At 32.4% G+C, this 19899-nt stretch overlaps 2 protein-coding genes across 2 annotated transcripts in view; one reads left to right on the forward strand and one right to left on the reverse strand.

The window, feature by feature from the left end:
* stol (stolid) overlaps positions 1–2317 on the forward strand; it is a 94748-nt gene extending 92431 nt beyond the window's left edge. Inside the window, exons 24-26 of the mRNA XM_068770406.1 lie at positions 110–428; positions 906–1092; positions 2222–2317. Coding sequence (XP_068626507.1) covers positions 110–428; positions 906–1092; positions 2222–2317 — 602 coding nt within the window. The remainder of the gene's footprint in view (positions 1–109; positions 429–905; positions 1093–2221) is intronic.
* A 5021-nt stretch (positions 2318–7338) lies between these two features.
* Positions 7339–19397, reverse strand: Mtr4 (exosome RNA helicase Mtr4). Its single transcript, XM_068770197.1, has 18 exons — positions 19169–19397; positions 18961–19089; positions 18637–18879; positions 17840–18014; positions 17539–17650; positions 17241–17443; positions 16168–16411; positions 15225–15415; positions 15029–15130; positions 14432–14605; positions 13538–13640; positions 12831–13003; positions 11406–11591; positions 10842–11083; positions 9491–9727; positions 8529–8691; positions 7916–8078; positions 7339–7535 (listed from the first exon to the last, which is right to left on the reverse strand). Exons 1-18 carry the CDS (start codon positions 19264–19266, stop codon positions 7378–7380), a joined length of 3096 nt encoding a protein of 1031 aa, XP_068626298.1. The 5' UTR covers positions 19267–19397; the 3' UTR covers positions 7339–7377.
* Between the last annotated feature and the right edge of the window lie 502 nt (positions 19398–19899).

Consider the following 19899-nt stretch of genomic DNA (forward strand, 5'->3'; position numbering starts at 1 on the left):
AATCTTCTTTTGTTTTCTAGTTTCCATGTTTGTTTATATTTGTTACTTTAAAACATACAAGGTTTTAGAGTCATTAACTTAAACCAATAAATTTAAATTATCTGCACAGAAGCCGATTACGAAGATTACGAGAAAGAAGAGATGGAGTATGAAGATGTGAGTCGAGATCCTGGACCTTATGAGATTATTGTCGATGGGAACGGTGGCACAGCGGTTGGACGTGAAGGGCGCGAGGGCCGAGAAGGTTGGGAAGGTCGTGAAGGCAGGGAGGGACCACCGAGAGAAGCCCCGCGGGAGGCGGCCCGCTCCGCTGCAGTGCGCCCCTGTGATACCAGCGCCGAACTCTTCACTCTGCAATCCGCCAGACTCAATACTGCCCAGCCATTGAAAGGAAAACTCACCAACTGTCACAATTCCGGCTGCGAGAGGTACAGAGTTTACTAATATTAAAATGGTTTATCAAAATATAAACAGAGTGTTTAGCAATTTTTAATAAACACGCTTGTAATGTTTTGCCTTAAACTAGCTGAATACTGGGTCTGTATCAAATAACCGCAGTTCGTCATAGCTGTAAACAATTTTAAATAACATTGAGATGAATATTTTTATACCCAAAGACGGTAAACTTTCTTCCTTTTTCTTTTCTTTTTTCTTCAGAAGTGTGACTTCGTAAGCTCTTTTATTATTCGTCTATTTTCCCTCACTCTTTCATTCTTTATTGTATATTTCAATTATTTTATTGCTAAGTTATAACAGTTTATTTCTTATATTATTATCAAAGTACCTTATATGTTACGCCATTTGTACCGGTCTCCGGCGATGTATATAGCTTCGGCTATTGTAGTTCGGACCTGAATTAGATCATACATGTAGAGGCAATATAAGTAAAAAAATTGCGTATGCAGGCCGTTCAGCGTGCAGAAGATCCCGCACAGCAACCTGATCCTGCTGGTGGTGGACACGCTGTGCCCGTGCGGTGCGAAGCGGCTGGATGTCCGTGCGCGCGAGGCACCGCCGCGCGCTGCCTGTCGCCGGCACGCACCCGCCCCTCACCGCCGCCGCCCCCCACACTGCGTCTCCTACCATCCAGAGGTACTCACTACATGCGCACACTTCCTACCATAACACAATTGCTACCGATGGTCAGGTCCTACAAACAAACGTTGTGTAAACACGTTACGTATTTTAGAAAACTTGGCTAGGTTCTGGAGTGGAGACCCCAGACCAGCTAGAGGAGTGTAGGATATCCTCCCACAAAGTGGACAGATGACTTTCTTAAGGTTTTATTAAAACTATTTCCAATAAAATGGTTCCGCTGCTAGGCACAGGCTTCCCCCGTAGATATGCAATAAGACCGGGTGGATGCAGCTTACACCTAGCGTCATCCTACGACCTTAACGTAAGGTTTACCAAAAGTTTATTTTACAAAATGAATATAAATTGAATGCAATCGTTTTTCCTTTAAATTTTACTAGAGTTTTCTTATCTCACCGAATAGGTACAGCTAATGTCTTTATTGCATCAATTAGTTTCAATGCGTAACTAACAACTACATATATGATTTATTAAGACTCGATAAACTATTCAAAATAATCTTCGTCGTCGTCATCATTATGTCAACCGATAGACGCCCACTGCAAGGTATCATCGCTTCAGCCCTTAGACGCTTGCCGCAAGGAATAGCTCTCACATAGGCCTAGCAGATTATAATTCCCCGACCATTAATTTAATTTACACTTTGCCTTCCTTCTGAAAAAAAGTGTAAAGAAGTGTGTAAGGAAACATTAAAAAAAAAACAGAAACAATATATGCGACACCCACTGCAAGGCATAGGCCTCTCATTAAGATATCTATCGGGGGATATACCAAAATCGCCACGCTTGGCAGGCGGAGTAGCGATCGCAGTGTGGTATTATGGTACACAGAGGACGCTGCTGCCCCTTCTCTGAAAACTTTTTTTGTGAGTAGAGGCAATCGTATATAAATAATGCACAAAGTGTATCACGAAAATCAAACCCGCGACCTACAATCGCAAGTCTCAGTCTTCTACAGCTGGGCTACCTCAAAGATCGCCACAGTGGCCGCTTTTGCGCTACCCGCATTCAACCAGTTTCAGCCACTTTGAACATATCATCCCCCTAGTGGAGGGCTTATCCGCGTCGCGTCTTCCTGCTCATGGTACGGCTCCGAGATATTAAAATATTTCGTATTTAATCTGTAGGAAATTGAAATCCAGTCGTGCGGTCGCGGTGGATCGTTTGTGCCGTTGAGCATCTTGGTGCTGATGCTGCCATTGTGCCTGGAGTTCGCCACGTGACTTCACTTTGTCGCGACAGTAAGCGGAAAGCCACCCGCCAACCCACTCCCAACAATACAAGACGAAGCAAAGAAAACAAGTGAGACACAGAGTGTTTATGTTTACCACACCCCAACAGACATTGCAGAGCTTCGCTATTAAATATCGAGGTAAATAAGCGCAGAGCTGACTGACGAACGGTGCGTGAACTGTGAAAGGTGAAACCAAAGTCGCCCTCGCCGTTTCCAGGGCGCTTAGTTCGTATATCGATTCGTAATCGATTCAATCGACTGAAGTATGGTCCGACCAAGTGAACTTTCGATCTTGTTTCGCGACAAGAACCTATTTCGATTAGTATTAATATATTTAATATAATCTCCCTATTCCCGTTAAGTTGTCATCTCTATTGTAACGATATGATAAAAGTAAATAGGTAGGCTATAAAATATCTTGTTACATTTAATTGAAAATTATCGCATACTTGGAGATCTTATAAATTATAGCTAATGTTAATAGGTATTGAAAAGATAATTTAATGTAAATTTATAATATCGTTTAGAACTGTTTTAGAAAAATATACCTACGTTGAAACATATTCGATTTCTTTCGGTGTCTATCATTCAGATTAGTCGAAAAAGTAAATTAGATGCATAGAATTGATGTAAATATAAATATATATGATCAGTTCTAGTTATTTTATTTGCTATATTTATATGTGTCTATGTAATATGTGTTCATTGTGAGGAGCGACGCTGCGAATATCTTGTTTATCATATATAAGTTAATGACGAACTAATCCTAAATATAAATCGATAATGTCAAACTAAAAACATAATAAAATTTATACTCAATTGGTGCAAATTGACACTTTGTAAAAATATAATTTTATAATTAGCCTCTTAATGACTCGTCTGCGTTCGTGAGATATATAATGACTAACAAAATTAAAAGAAAAAAAAAACATGTATTTTTTTTTCTATGAATAATTTAAAATTGGAACAAAATGAAAATCGGTAATATAAATCGATAACAATAAGCAACATACATAATCGCGTCGTCGCTACTTCCGAATAGTCACGTTCTCTAATCGTTAGTAATTTCCTCATGTAATCTTCGATATTGTTGTTACTGAACATGTAACTAGTTTCATTATTATTGTAAATATTTTACTAAATATAAAGGCCTATTAAAATTGTCAAAAAATGTGTGTCGCTAAAGTTTCAACGGTTCGATTTGGACGTCTATTGTAATATTCTACTACATAATTTGCATATCATAAGATTATTTTATATTCGGAAACATCTAAACACGTTACGCGCCTAATTGTAATTTCGGTGTGTGAGAGCTAAGTCTAATAATGCGTATGTATATTGTTTGTACCAATATCTTAACATTTTATATAAATAAAATCAACTTATACATATAGCTTTACATATATTCATATAACATGATTACACACCTTTTAGCTTGCTGTTGTCCATAAAAGGAATTCTTTAAGAATAGAGTGTAAAATAATAAAAAGTGATATCTATAGATAAAGGTCACAGCTTTTCCATAGGCCAAGATAGAGAAGTAATTATTTATACATCATAAGCAGTACATTAATAAAAAGGTGATTAAGAATTTTACACTCTTTACAAATGAACAAACGCAATATTCTGAAATAGTACAAAATTTAAACATTTTATACGAATAGGTGCTCGCATTTCGTGTGCCAAACCACAGCCTCTGTTCGGATCGCGCTGTTTATTCAACGGGACCGATATTTCATAAACTGTTTATTTAATAATGGACAGCGGTAAGCGAGGTTACAAATGCTGGACACAATTACAAGTGTTACAGTTAAAACCAGTTTTTCGTTACAATACGTCTCCCCTAGTTAAATTTTTTTATCAATGTCCTTGTTAATAGTAGATTAAAACAATGTACAAAATTGAATATCAAAAAAATCAATTAAAACTAGTAAAGTAAACTAGACAAGACGTATTTTTCGAAGCGAGTCAGTTAAAACTATTCCTACCGAGATCTCAAGAATAAGGGCAAGGAAGGCGGTGCCAATGTTAGGAAAGGTATGTCAAAAAGGTGTCGCAGTAAAACAGTCTTGTGAGTGGATCCTCGTCTGTTTTAATATTAAGATTATTGCCTATTTTGTATATACTATATATTAACCAATATAAAAATTCATAATAACATTCCCGTTCAGTATAAATTATTATTTTTATTAGGTAGATAAGTGTTTTAGATCTTTTTAACAATATTTTTTTAAACTACATGTAATTTTCAATCCCATATTAATGTCTCTAGTGTAAGTTACACTAAAATCAAATATATATATATATATATATATATATATATATTATGAATATATGTGATGAATTATGGTTTCATCAAAAAAGTTTACTTAAAAACTTGTGTCAACTTGCGAAGATGGGTTCTAACGAAAAACTGGTTTCAACTGTTACTTACATACATTACAGTGCAGTAGTGAAGCGCGATTCATGAAGAAAGCGCGCGCTTTTGTCATTTATTCATAACTAAATTGTAAATTACCAACTGTGTCCAGCATTGCACGAAGTTATTTGAACACTATAGTTTTATAGAATTGTACTTATTCAGAACATTTCATAATCAATAAGTATTAATTCTTTTGCTTAGATATTTCTGTTAACACCAGTTTTACAGAATTAGATGTTCACGTCCTCCGAAACAGAGTTATCGGGGAGCTTTTAAAAGCTGCACATTTTTATAATAAAAAACACACAGTACAGAGCCGATAATAGAGTTTGTTTCAAACGGCGCACGACTGGTAAAGTATTGGGTGTGCTTCTAGTAAGCGACAAGTCTTCCATAGCAGTGGGACGGGCGGAGTGTTTTACTGTAACTTTAAAGTATTAAACGATAATAATAGCGTATTTATACTAACGATAGCATAGGCTCACGTGAGGGACGGCGCTACTCGCGGGTTTTAATTCTATTTAAGTATAGAAATAAAACAAATACCTCGTTTAGTTATGCAAAACGCAATAGTTAGACAGGATTAGAATTCGTTTCGCGTTTAGTTTGTGGACATATCAATTCAGGCACCAAAGAGACTATAGCGTAAGGATTTGTGGGTATTTTCCATTTGTGATTTTATATTGTATAATTATTTTAATGGAGACATTTTAACCGTTACCGAGAATAAGTTTCACTCATTTCAATAACATAAATAAGTTTGTCGTACCTGTGTGATATAATAAATCGTCGGATTTAGCTTTTAATTTATAGATTACGTGGTAATCTAAGTATAAATGTATTAGTAACCTATTTAATTTCTTCTATCCCGTGTGTTTTCATCACTTTTAAAACGCTAAAAAGCGTGCTTTTTTATTCCATCGAATTCAATGTAAACGCTGTTGAGAAATATTAAAATATGAATGGATGGCAATGTAAATAGTTAACCTTGTGATTCTTCGTATAGACATTTGAAATGTAAATTCATTCCTTCAAATGAGTAAAGTCGTGCAGTTTCCCTTTTTAACTAGTATTATAAATATAGAAAGCGAAATCATAATGAACAATCAATCGTTAAGATCTCAAGATTAAAAAATTATATTTTTAAAATGAGAACGTCTGGGAATAAACGCGAAATAATTTCTTCGTAAATATCCATAGGCAATATTTTAAACACAGTACCAGATGCATTAACACGACTTCGATGTATACATATTCGACTACGAAACGTTCAAGGATTTTGTTTAGTTATTCCGTGTCAAACCAAAAAAAATCATAACAGCTCATTAAAAATCATACACTTCAAATGAAATATATAAACAGGTAGATTGTTTTAAAATTTATTTTAATAAATTTCTGACGTGTCACTGACGTCCTTACTCTCTTTACGCTTTTTAGAGCTAAATTTTAAACTTTATATAAATAAATTTTAAATGTCTGTGAATTGGAAATTTTAATATCATGTTTTAAGGTTAATTTTATTTACAATTAGTTAATTATAAATGGATATAGTTGTTGTATTTTGGGCGCGGCCATCTCTGTGCACTTGTTTAACTAGAGTAATTATAGTGAACTATTCTTTTTGTTATTTGCAAATTCATGCTATAGATATACAGTAATTACAATAATAAAGTTCTCTTATAACATTGTCACGGTGTTTCATTTTAAAATGCGTTTCAGTTTGTTTCATTTTTGATTAAACTATCATACCATATACCTTCTAGATACCAGAAAACCTCTTAAAGATTTAATGATTATAGGTGAAAAATGAACTGGTCATTCAATAACCTTCACTAAATTAAGAAGTAAGATACGCTTCACGTTCTAAGTATTCGGAAGAAAAAGATATTATCTTCCCTGGGCTGCCGCTGTTAGAGGTTGTGTGTGAAGGCGTTTCCATAGCCCTTGTGTTCGCTGAAGAAATTTTGTTAGTTGATTTTGGTTTGTAATAGATAACGACTATAAAAAGACATTTCGTATTTTTATTATATGAACACGCCTTAACAAACCAAAAATAAAGTTAACTTTACTAATAAAAACAATAATATATAAAGTAGCTCACTGTCTGTCACTGTGTTTTTTTAATAACGTCTTTAAGTTAAATAATATCTTCGTAAGCATTTTGACTGACGAAATTACCGGACACAAGTATTATAGAGTCAAAATAGATATTATGATGGAGTAATAAGTTTAAAAATGTTTGTTAAAAACAGCATTAACATTGCTGAGATCGATTGTCATATAGTTGATTATTTGCCATGTTGAAATTTAAAAAAAAAACTTCAATATAATTTCTTTTATTGTTATAATTCTTTTTAACAACTTCCCAGAAAGATTAAAATTTTAAATGATCACAATTTAGATATAAATACTTTTTAGAATAATTTGATCAACATTACGATTCACTGCGCTGATAAGCCAATTGACTATCAGTACTAGTCGCTGCGCCGATATATATTAATCAACATTAAAAATTTCTCAAAACGTTTTTTGGCGAATTACCGACTGAAATTCTAATGTCTTATAAAGGTGTCAATCAAACAATTGCAGCATGATTTAATATTTATTAATAAAGTTTAGTACATAATTCACATGTACAGACTGGCAGCGAATATAATGTCGCGTTTGAGCATTTTGATTGCATCGCTGAACTTTCGCTCTAAGTCGGTGTTACCGATATTTTTGGCCGCCTGACAGAGTTGACGAAGCACCTCCTCCAACCGCCGAATGCATCGGATGATAGAACCTGAAATAGGGAAAATTATTAATAAAACTTGTGATATGAATTGATTTGAATTCATGTATTTGTTACCTATTATTACATTTGCCTTTATCTTTGTTATTGCATTGCATTGTTATTTTTGCACTCTTTCAAACATGTAATTAATTTAACATTGCACTGAATGTAAAATTCGACAATATTATAAATTAACTGTTTATATTATATTTGTACGTCTTGTGTGCGCCATTAACGTAATTTATGATTTGAGACATATATCTCCTTATATCAACAAATAAATAACTTGTTATTATTATTCTTTCGACATTACATATCTTCAGTAAATTAACTCTGATATATAGTCAATTTTGTTTGAAAAAACATATTTATACTAAGACTGTACGAACCTTCAAACACATCAGTCATCTTGCATATTTGCAAGAAATTAGCGCCCTTGCACCACGCGAGCACGACGTCCATTAGCGTGCATTTGAACTTTGCCACGTAGTCGTCCTCATCCAAATCCATTTTAGCTTCGATAGACACTTTGGCTATTCGACGAGCGAATTCCTTCAAACAAAAATTATCTGTTATTAAATAACTCTGCAAATACTACTTAAGTCATGAAAAAATTAATATTTTTTTAAAAATAGAAATAACAATGTGTTGCTGTCTTTATTTTTAATACTTTCGTTCAGGCGTCAGAATGTTCTTACGTATAAAATGATCAAATGGGAGGAATGTAGTTAAAATGACAATTTTTTTTCTAAATTAAAACAGTAGAAAATTTATAGTCAATCAAAATGAAAAGAAATGCAAGGATTAGTTTCAGCTTTAAGAACAAAAAAAGAAAGTATATCTTGCATAGTCATCATCGATTTTCAAAAACTATATTGCAACTTAAAACATTACAGTGAATATATAATCATATATATATATAAGTTATGCAATAAGAATATCAAGAGGATGGAGGAGGGTGCAGGAGGGTGGAGGAAGAGGCGGACTGGCACAAGAGGAGACCTGTAATTGTCGCAACACGCCGCGGAGCTCCTCCCCGGTGGCGGAGGCCTGCGAGGCGTTCTCGTCGCAGACAAAGCAGCTCACCAGCGCAGCGCTCTGCTCGGAGCTCAGCCCGTTGAACACGCCGTTAAATATCAACTCAGTCAGCAACAATTCGTCGGCGCTAACAGACAATTTAATTTATTATAAAAGATATTAATAATGCTATTTTCAAAACGAAATATACATGTGACAGAACTAAAATTAAAATACATATTTATCTTCACCAAACAGAAAAGAACATTTTAGAATTTATAAGGAATAATATATTTAATATTGAATTAAAATATGATGTAAAATTTATTATTAGTGATTTATAATGACTTTGAGGATTAAACATCAACAGTAGTAAAGAAATTTAGGGATATGTTTACATGCCTACTATTTTTTGTGGTAAGTATCAGTGTATGTATTCAATTGTATAATCTTTTTTATCATCGTTTTTTCGGTAGTTTTTTTTTAATTTTTTAAAGATGGTTTCAAGTTTCTTCCTGCCTTTTCTGCACAACTACTACATCACATTGCGAAACAGAGTGGAGTCAAAAATAAAGAAAATTAAAAAAAAAATTGGCGATCAATAAAAGTCTTGCTAAAAATTCCAATGTTGAATAATCTTATTTTATATCTTTATCTTATTTAGTAGAAGTATACAGTAAAAGACTGAGGTCTGAGGAGAGTAGAGGATAGAATGGCATGAATAGAAATTCCCTCAAGGCAAACGCCAAGACGGATGTAGTCTACATAAGTCCTAATCCGAATCGACGTTATAAATGGCACTAGCGTTTCTCATATACCTATCTTTATGAAAACGTGAACGAAAATATATAACGACACTTATAAACCAATGTTATTACATACTTTAAGTAAAAAATTAAGACTATGAGTTCAATTTTTTAAAAGAATTTGTGTTTGAAAGTTCATACCTACTTAACTCGCAGGCTATCCGACCTTTTAGCTCGATCACATCAGCCATCGTACAGTATCCCATTCTGCGCAGTACACGTTTCCGTTTTTTTAGTTCGTCCATGTGCAATATACTCTTCGCTTTCCTGAGCTCTGCCTTGGCTTCGTTCAACTCCTCAAGGTACTGCTGCTTCTGTTCATAGGCAGCGGTTAATGCTGTACGATTTTTGTCCTTGTGTAATGGGTGTGCATATAACCTGAAATAACAAAAACAACAATATAATAATTTTTGTTCACAATTTCATTATGGTGGTAAAGAAGTTTTTATAGAGAAACTAGCTGATCCCACAAACGTTGTTTTGCAAAAAAAATATTTTTAATTTTCAATTAAAAAATAAGGGTTCATCGTAAGGGGTGAAAATTTAAGGTTGTATTTATTTTTGTATGTTGTATCATAAAAAAATAAAAACAAAAAATTTCGTCAAAAAAAAATTTAAGGGTGAACAACCCTTATCACTTAGGGGTATGAAAAATAGATAGAAGCCGATTCTCAGACCTACTAAATACGCATATAAAATTTGGTAAAAATCGGTCGAGCCGTTTCAGAGGAGTTCAAGTTCGAACACGAGAATTTTATATATTTGATGTCATAAATTTTTTTTGGTATAAACAGTGTAAGTTAAAACACCCATCCATAGTTGTGAAACAAAACAAAAAAGGCTCGTTAGGAGGTGATAATAAACCTATAATCCATCAGTAGTAGCCCAGCAAAAAGAACTGAGGCTTGCAATCTTAGGTCGCGAGATCGATTCCCGGGATACAATCTCGCCACTGCTCACAAACAAGTTTCCAGAGTATGGGCAGCAGTGTCCCCTGCTTACCCATAATAACTATATATATATATATATATATATATATATATATATATATATATATATATTTAGGAGAGGCCTCTAGGCCTTGCATTAAAATATGAAATAAAACAAAAAGTATTGCTTTTTTCATATTTTCTTAGTAACAAGGGAGGATTTAGTTAAGATAAAAAAATTAAAAAGTTCTGATCACAGACTAAATAAGAAAGCCTATTTCTAGCTGTTGTTGAGTTAACATCCATTAAAAGTAAAACAAAACGTCTTTAGGATAATCAAACCACAAATATTGTTTATCATAAAGCATTAGAAAAAAAAATTATCTCCTTACTAAAGTTTATTATTTAGATATTAAATCAATGAATAAAATTATTACTCTTAGACACGTTTTATTTCATTTTTAATTTCTTTGGCATTTTAAAGCCTGTCCTGCAAATAAAATAAATTCATCTGTGTACAAACAAAATTATTTCTATATGTAAGTGGTTTACACTTCTATTACCTTTCTTCTAATAACTTAATTGTGTCCACACATTTCTTAAACACTGGGTCATCTATTTTCATGTCTTTTATTGGATTCAGAAGTGGCGGACCATCGGGGAAACGCTTCTTAACTTCACCAATTGTTTTTAGCACGGACTTCCGATTGTCAGGCGGCCTCAAGTCTTTAGGATAGTACACACGGAGAGAACTGATTTGATTAATCAGCGTGTGCAGAACTGGTACGACTTCTACATCACCGGCCTAGAAGATGTACAGGAATTCATTAAATATAAATATATGGGAAATCTGTTACTTCAGGAGGTGTCGATAGATGGCGTTGGTAGACAATTGTCTCACTCGATCATTCAACGCAATTTATAAATAAAAATGACGAAATCCAATAATATAATAATTAAAACTGCGAAATGGTTAGTGAATAACGATCACATTTATATGTAGATATTGAACATTAGTACTAGATACGTATCAATAGATTACTCCGAAATGGTCACGTACATCGCTCTCCCAAAAATTAAAAACATGGGACAAATAAAAAAGTATAATGATAAAAAAGTCACAATACCTCTCCTGGTGGACATGGGACCTTGGTATCTGTATCATCAGGCTTGGATTTTTTTACATGTAACAATATATCCACAATTATCACTGTCTCAGCAGTCAATGGGTTTTCATTCTTTTTGCCTTTGCCTGTTGTGTGTTTGAAATTTATTATTATACCCCAGTCATATTCATGCTTTTCTGTTTTCACCTGTAAAAATATAATATTATAAAGTTGTCATACGAAATATGCGAACAATGGTAATTAAGTTGTATTATAATATATATTATATATAAAAATGTAATTTTTCACATAACAATATATAATAGTGTTTTACATGTGTAGGATAAATGGTTATAAGCTTTAAAGGGGTGAATGTTTAGCTCATTTGTTAACATAAAACTTTAAGCTTTTACATCTATTTACAATTACTCTGTATAAAGTGGCTTTCTGGTAATACTAAATCTGCAGAGACAGATTTTTTATTATTTTTCTATTTACGATGAGCCAGAAACTTTAGTTTCATTTTGTAGATGAACCACTTCTGATGACGAGGCATCTATTATTTCGTTTAAAAAGCCAAGAAGCTATGACATACCAAATTTTGTTTATAAGCCGTACAGTTCGTGAAAAGCACGACATTTCCAAACTTCTGGATTTTTTTTTAGCAGCGACAGATGGTAAATTAAAATTAATTTTAATATGTAGTAATAAACGCTATTATATTATCAATACACTATTTAGTTTCTGGAACCATTAATTATTCAGTAGGGTGTACCATTCATTAACAAAGTGTGGATATATATGTATATGTGTATATCTAATATATGTATATATATATATATATATATATATATATGTATATATATATATATATATATATATATATATATATAAGCTATTTCACCTATAAGCAATCAATCGTCCTATAGCTTATGATCTAGTTAAAGCATCAAGAGCTTCCAAGGCTCCCTCGCTTAGCTGCAATGCCTGATTTTTATTATTTAAAAACTTAAATGAACAAGTTTCATAATAGCATTTCTCATACCACAAAGATCTATGCAACATGTAAGTTCATCATCACACATGTTTCAAAAACTGTCAATGGATCTTCGGACTTTCTTTTGGTGGATTCCTAAACCATAAAATATCTGGCTCCAAGGGTTCTTAGCGCGCCCTAATATGTCACCCTGCAGTCAAGCTATTTCTGCAATCCTTTTTAACTTTGAATATATCACATAATAATTTTACACAAGTGCCTAATATAATACTAAGGAGTAATAATTTTATAGCGCTTTAAGAACGATATAATAAACTTGTCATTATTTAAAACGCTAACTCATAAACATCGCTATTTTTGTCCATTACTAACATATAAACATCGCAATTTTTATTACATTTGTTTATGGATTACAATAACAAAGTACGCACAAGTTATTAGTTACAAACCTTTACAAGTCGTCCGGGCTGCAGGAACGGTTTCAGATATTCCGGGCGCGTTATGAATGCGCGAAACTGCGCGCCCAACAACTCGAGTTGCGATCGAATATTACAATACGACGCTATCGAATGCTCCTGGTCCACTGTCAACGCGTTATATTGCTTCTGTTTTAGTTTCACCTCTGAAAAATGAATATTTTTAACATTATCACATATTGTCTCCTATGTGAGTTGACAGAGGAAAGTAACTAATATAACCCAGAGGTTAGGTAAGTTGAAGTGGTATTGGGCAGACCACATAGCACGCAAACCACATAACACTGCAACATATATAATTAGCTTTAAGGTTGTTTAGGTCATCTAAGGCTCTTAATATAGACCTCTTCCATCAGTCCTATTGCAAATCTATTGAAGAAGCCTATATTCAGTAGTGACTTATGACATTAACTTAAATTATGATGTAAATTCAACTGGTTCATGCTACAAATAATTTTGAAACACAAAATCCACATGAAATGATAAATATAATAGGCTAATTAATTATCTCTATCTACATACAAAATGTAGCACATTTACATAAAATATGCCTTTGGTAGATGACAGTATAATAAACACTATTATATTTTCTGTTACAAAATGTACATTTTCTTTGTAATATAATAGTTTTCTATCATGTAATAAGTATTGTAAATCATTTGATTCATTCATATACATACTTTCAATTAGATCAGGAATTGCAGCTTGATTTTGAAATTGATAGAAGCTTCTTTCCAGCATATACTCAGGGTTGATTTCCTCCACTCGCAATAAATTCAGTACCTTAAATTAACAGACATTTACAATAATGGACATAGAATTATTACTACTTTATTTACTACAATACAAAAAATATTGGCTAAATACTTTTGTTAACTCTTGTTAACGCCTACCCACATAGATTAGACTTCACTTAATTGTTGATATAAAAACATATAATAAAAAGAAAATTATGTTTATCATCATCATTATGTCAGGTGATAGACTCCAAAGTCAAACAGGCAAATCAAATCCGCACCAGTCTAGATCCTAACTGATGGTGCAGGTTAAGAAGAAAGTAAGAAAGAAGCATGGAGGGAGTCATGACCCTTAGCAATGAGGATTACCATGCAAGGAAAAAGAGGATTTATTATCATCATATTCACATCAGCCAATAGACCTTTACTGCAAGGCCAAGACCTTTCCCAATGATCGCCACAATGACCTTAAGCTGCTTACATCCAGGGACTTGCCGCCATCTTGACTATGTCGTTGGCCTGCTTAGTGGGGAAGCCTACCCAAGCCGCGTTTACCGGCGCGTGATCATCACTTGAAAACCCTTCGCCCCCATCGGCCGTCGGTAACATGAGCAAGGTGCCCCCCCACTGCCACTTCAGAAGAGCAATTCTTTGAGTAAGCTTGGTGACCTTAATTCATCTGTTAAATAAGCGAAGCCCCAAGAATAGAAAGCTTTCTTATAAACTCATCGTAAACGACCACATCTCAGATCCGTAGGTCATCACTGGCAACACACACTGGTCAAAGACTTTCATCGACCTTTTAAAGGTTGCGGTAATAAAATGTTTCAGGCATACCATATTATAGGTGAGGTGAAATGCAGAGTTGATGGGATCAGCCTTGCCCTGTACCATTTCCTTGACCACTGTGGGGGTCACTTTCTGGTCTATCATGAGTATGACTATACCCTTGTCGTCCAAACCACGCCGACCTGCGCGGCCCGACATTTGGATATATTCTCCTGACGTTATCTGAAAATCGTTTTATTTTTTGTTTGCCTTTATAAAGTAAATACTTCCAAATTTTAATTTTATAATTTTAAACTAAATAAATACGATTTAAAATAAATATAATTTCTAATGAATATTAACTAATTAATTCACAACTTATTGTAAACTAAAATTTACCAATTCACCTATTTTTTATTATCTTCATTTATGCGTGACAAAGGTTCAGAAAAAAATAAGACTGATATTGCTAATTAATTTTGTAAGTAATTATGGTTTAATTGAGACAATAACATTGATTTAATGTCATCGGGTGATCACTCTGGATTATGTATACATTTGTTAATTTTTTTCTACTACTGTGACAGGCAATTAATTGTCACAATACAAACTGAAGAGGTATATAATTAAAAATAAAATCATTCAAAATGCGAGGTAAATACTTACAAATCTAAAGTTCTTTCCGTCAAATTTCTGACAGTTAGTGAAGACCACAGTCCTCGCAGGCATGTTGAGCCCCATAGCGAAAGTTTCGGTTGCAAACAGAGCCTGTAAATCATTTTAAATTTTTCAAATTTAACTAGTATTCATGAGTATTTATTATTCAATATAATTTATAATAAAACAAATTTAATATTTTTACCTTTATGAGACCTAAACCGAATAAAATCTCTATAGTTTCCTTCAATATAGGCAGCAAGCCCCCGTGATGTATGCCGATACCACGGCGCAGGAGTGGAATCACATTCTCCACTTGCGGTAGCTTGCGATCCTCTTCAGACAAGATGTCCATAGCATTGTTGAACACTTCATCCACCAGTTTCTTCTCTTCAACTGAAAGTTAAAATATATTTAATCACAGAAAAGCAACTGCTTATGAATTAAAATTACTGTCTTCAATATAGATAACAACATAGTTATTATATAGCCTATAGGTTCTCACCTTTCATAAATTAATTAATTATTTAAATATTTATTGTTATAAAAGTTAATGTTTAGCCACAGAAAAGTTAACCACTTAGAATTATAAATACTGGCTACAATATAAATTAAATCAGAATTTATTATTATCTAATGCAATGATTCTCCTCAGCCATTTATTTCCTATGTTGGTCCCATAGTAGTGATCATTTTGAATAAATAAAAATAAAAAACATATATATAATATATATGTGTTTTATATGAAAATAAAGGTGGTTTATTACACTTACATTTATATTTAAAATCATTAACCCAATTAAAATGTTGTTGTTTATGTCTGTTTTAAATTGAATCATGAATTATCTACACATAAAAGTTATAAAAAAATTAAAATAAATAGATATAGAATAAGTTAAATAGTAATTAAGTAATTAGTTGAATATAATTATTTAGTTTCATTAGTATCAAAAATGCCGATTATCTCTTTCCAAAGATCGATGTGCAATATTTATCGCCGGGTACTGTATGTTAGATTTACAATGATTTTCTTTAAATTCTTGATGAATATCTAAAACATACAGGCACAAAGTCTAATGTGTAACGAATTTATACAATATCAATTAATAATCAGTACATAGCTTTACTGATAAAGAAATTCTACTCACTGGTATTAAAGTCTAATTTTGCCATCAGCATAGCGTAAGCTTCGCAATCCTTTTTGCTGAAACTAAAGATGATGACTGGGGCAAAGTTTCGCTCCATGATCATTTTTACAATGTTGAATATATTGGACTGATTGTTGCCGCGCATTGGACCGCCGCGACGACCACGCTGCTCGCCTTTGCCAGCGTCCCCGGCGTTGCTAAGCACGGCCATTGCAGTATTAAAGTTCTCCTCTTTGAATTGACTCTATTAACATAATGAATAATTACGATTATAGAAGTAAAAGCTTTATAGGTAGAGCTTGTCAGCAAAAAAAAAACTTGTTATAAAATGATCACTCTGAGATATAATTTTTTTCTATTGAAATGTAACAGGCCAATAACTTCTGGCAGTACAAAGTCTGCAGGGACATATAGTAAATAATGATTAATTTTAATAAGTAGTAATCTGAATTTTGATAAATTATTTTTTAATTTCTAAAACCTTTGATTTTTGGATATGTACAGTAATGTACAGTAAGGGATAACAAATGAACTGTACATGTCCCCCCTCTTTAAAGCTTTTACACCTGTAACCTAACACCTTTTTAAATGAAAACAATTGAAAATAAAATAAGGAAAGTTTGTAATAAAATATTTCTCAGAGTTCATAAAATTAATTAGTACTTTCCTTAAAGCAGTGCAGAAATGTCGCCAACTAACTTTTTTTTTGATAACTGGGAAAATCATACAGATTTTTAAGATAAAGTGCATTGGGACAATAATATAAAGTAAACCTAACTTCCCCTAACTTGGTTGCTCTAATTACTTATCGTATTTTAAGATAAAAGAAAAACATTGTTCACTTTCGTCCATTTTGTGACATATTATGAATTTTTATGTTATCTCATTCAGATTACATAAAGTGATGTAATTCCTAAAATATTATGCCACAGTGTCACATTTATAATGTGCTTATCATAATAGTATATGTTCAAACCATTTAAAGATAGAAGATACTTTTAACATCAAATTATTATCACATAGTTTTATTTATATTAGCTGAGTTTTGAGTAAAAATAGCTGTTGAAAATTACCTTTTCATCCACGACAAGATGTATACCATCACCACCAGCAGGAAAAATATAATGTTGTAATGGAGTTGGCCGGTACTCAGTGTAAACCACATGGCAGGGCTGAGAATGTAGGCGACATACCCATTCCGCAAACTGACGAGCATTTGGGATTGTAGCCGAAAGAAATACGTAATGCACATTGTCTGGCAATAAAATCAAGGTCTCTGAAAAAAAATATATTTGAGAATTAGAACCAGGTTCCATTTAAAAAAAAAATTACATTTCATAATTAAGTAAAAAGATATAGTCACAGCCCTACCTTCCCATACAACTCCTCTCTCCTTGTCTCTCATATAGTGTATTTCATCAAATACAACCCATCCAACTTCTCTCATGATTTCTGATCCTCTGTAAAGCATATTTCTTAAAATCTGGAAAAAAATGAGTAATTTGCTGAACATAAAGCTTAAATTCTTTTTAACAGTTTAATTATAAATAAGAAGTTAAAGACACACAGTTCTAACCTTTACAAGAATTTTTTACACTGAGAAATAAAATATGGAGCTCGATGCAAAATCATTTCATTTAGCTATACAGAAAAATAAATGACTATTAATTACCTCCGTTGTCATTATTAGACAAGAAGCAGATGGATTTATTGTTACATCACCGGTGACCAGTCCAACATCATGAAATTCTTCAGAAAATTCTCTGTACTTTTGATTTGACAGTGCTTTGATTGGTGTTGTGTAAATAACTCTCTGTTTATTTTTCAGTGAAAGAGCTATTGCATACCTATTTAAGGAAATTATAAATTTTTACCTACACAATATTATAACTTTTAATGTAGTAAAAATACATAATTGATATTAAATACTTTTTATTATATTATATATATAAGTTTAGGTTCTCTGTCTAGACATTGAATTACACAACCTAAGCATTTGATAATTTTACCGGCTAAAATAATCTAGAAACTGAAACAAACAATAGCTTTCTTACAATTTGCTCTAAATTATTAAGTTATTTATTAAGAACAACCAATTTTAAGCAAATAACATTCGCCTGACCAATTTGCATGGCCCACACCACTATTATATTATATCTATTTTGTAGGTGTGATAGTATAAAATCCACTCAAGGTAAATTTTGCCATGCCAAAAAAATATTCTGGCCAAGTATTACACCCATAGGAAGCATAGTTTGAAGATATGTTTATTTTTAATAAACACCTTAACCCCCCAGTGGATTGAATATTATAAAATTCACTTTTAACTAAGCTCTACCTGATAAATCAAATATTTCTAATATATTTCTATATGTCTAATCCCAAATGACTATGTTTTTTTAAATTATGTAATGCTGCTTTAGAAAATTTCAAATAACAATCATAAATAAGTGATAAGTAAATACTTACTCTGCAACAACAGTTTTTCCTGCTGATGTATGCGCTGATACTAAAACAGATTGCAAGTTATCTATGCACATAATAGCTTCTTTTTGAAAGGGATCCAATATAAAACTGTATTGTTTGGCTGGTTCTGATGTTAGAGGGGTCAGAGGAGCATACTCCTGATTAGGAGGTGTAGCTACCTCGTGTGTACATCCTTCAGATGTCTCCAAAGTATGAATTACAATTCGAGAATTTAAAAGATCTAAGCTGCAAGAAAATTGGTTATTTTTATTTTTATTCCAATGTTAAATCACGTTTTTAACATTTTTTTATATGTCAAATTCTTACTTTATGTCTGCTATTAGATCTTTTTCATCCTCTTCGTCCTGTTTGGGTCTTTTAGTGACCGCAGTATCTGCATATTCAACTTCTTCATGGGGGCGCTTTGCACTCACATTTTCTTCTTTTCCCTGTTCTCTGTAAAGATAGTTTAAAAAACAATCAAAAAGCAATATTATAAGTAAACTAAACAAAATATAAGGTTAACACTACTCACACTGTGCTTTTCTCACTATTCACATTTAGAAATTGAATAGGTATCGCGTTAACAGCGGGTTCATCAAAACAATCAAAAAGGTTACCAACGTTTGCCATTTTATTTAAATATAAGATATTATTACACAAAAATAACAAAGTACCATGTCGAAGTTCAACTTAAGTCAACGCAAATCGCAGGTTACAGATAATATATTATATGTGGTACATAAACGGATCTTTGGCTGACAACAATATTGACCAATGTGCAGTTCGTTTGGTACGACACTAAGTGACATTTTATTTTAAATAATAATTCACTCTTACAGACATTGAATTAACTTATGTTTCAATACATTTTAAAATATCAGTTACTTATTATTAGTACGTACACAAAAATACTTTTGAAAAAGCCGGCCTGTTAATATGTATTTATGTGATACGTCCGTCGAATAAATATCTAAATGTTTAAATTTATTAATCCATGTTATAAAAAAATAACTTTAAATTTTTACATTTAAATATTTATAGTGTATACATTTTTTAAATGATGAAAAAATAATTATTACTTATTATTTTCCATCAAGTTAAGTTTATGTTATATTATTAATATTTTATAATGCTTTTATTTAAAAGTTTTAAAAGAACGTACCAATAACTTACAAGATAAATGTAAGATGAAATAAAAAAATACTTATTTTAATTATTATTAAATGATACTTAAGCTGATAATGATTACTTAAAAATCGTAAG

This window comes from Battus philenor, unplaced genomic scaffold, assembly GCF_028537555.1.
Source record: "Battus philenor isolate CCGP_79_NKW_IND1 unplaced genomic scaffold, ilBatPhil1.0.hap1 SCAF_3, whole genome shotgun sequence".
NCBI lineage: Eukaryota > Metazoa > Arthropoda > Insecta > Lepidoptera > Papilionidae > Battus > Battus philenor.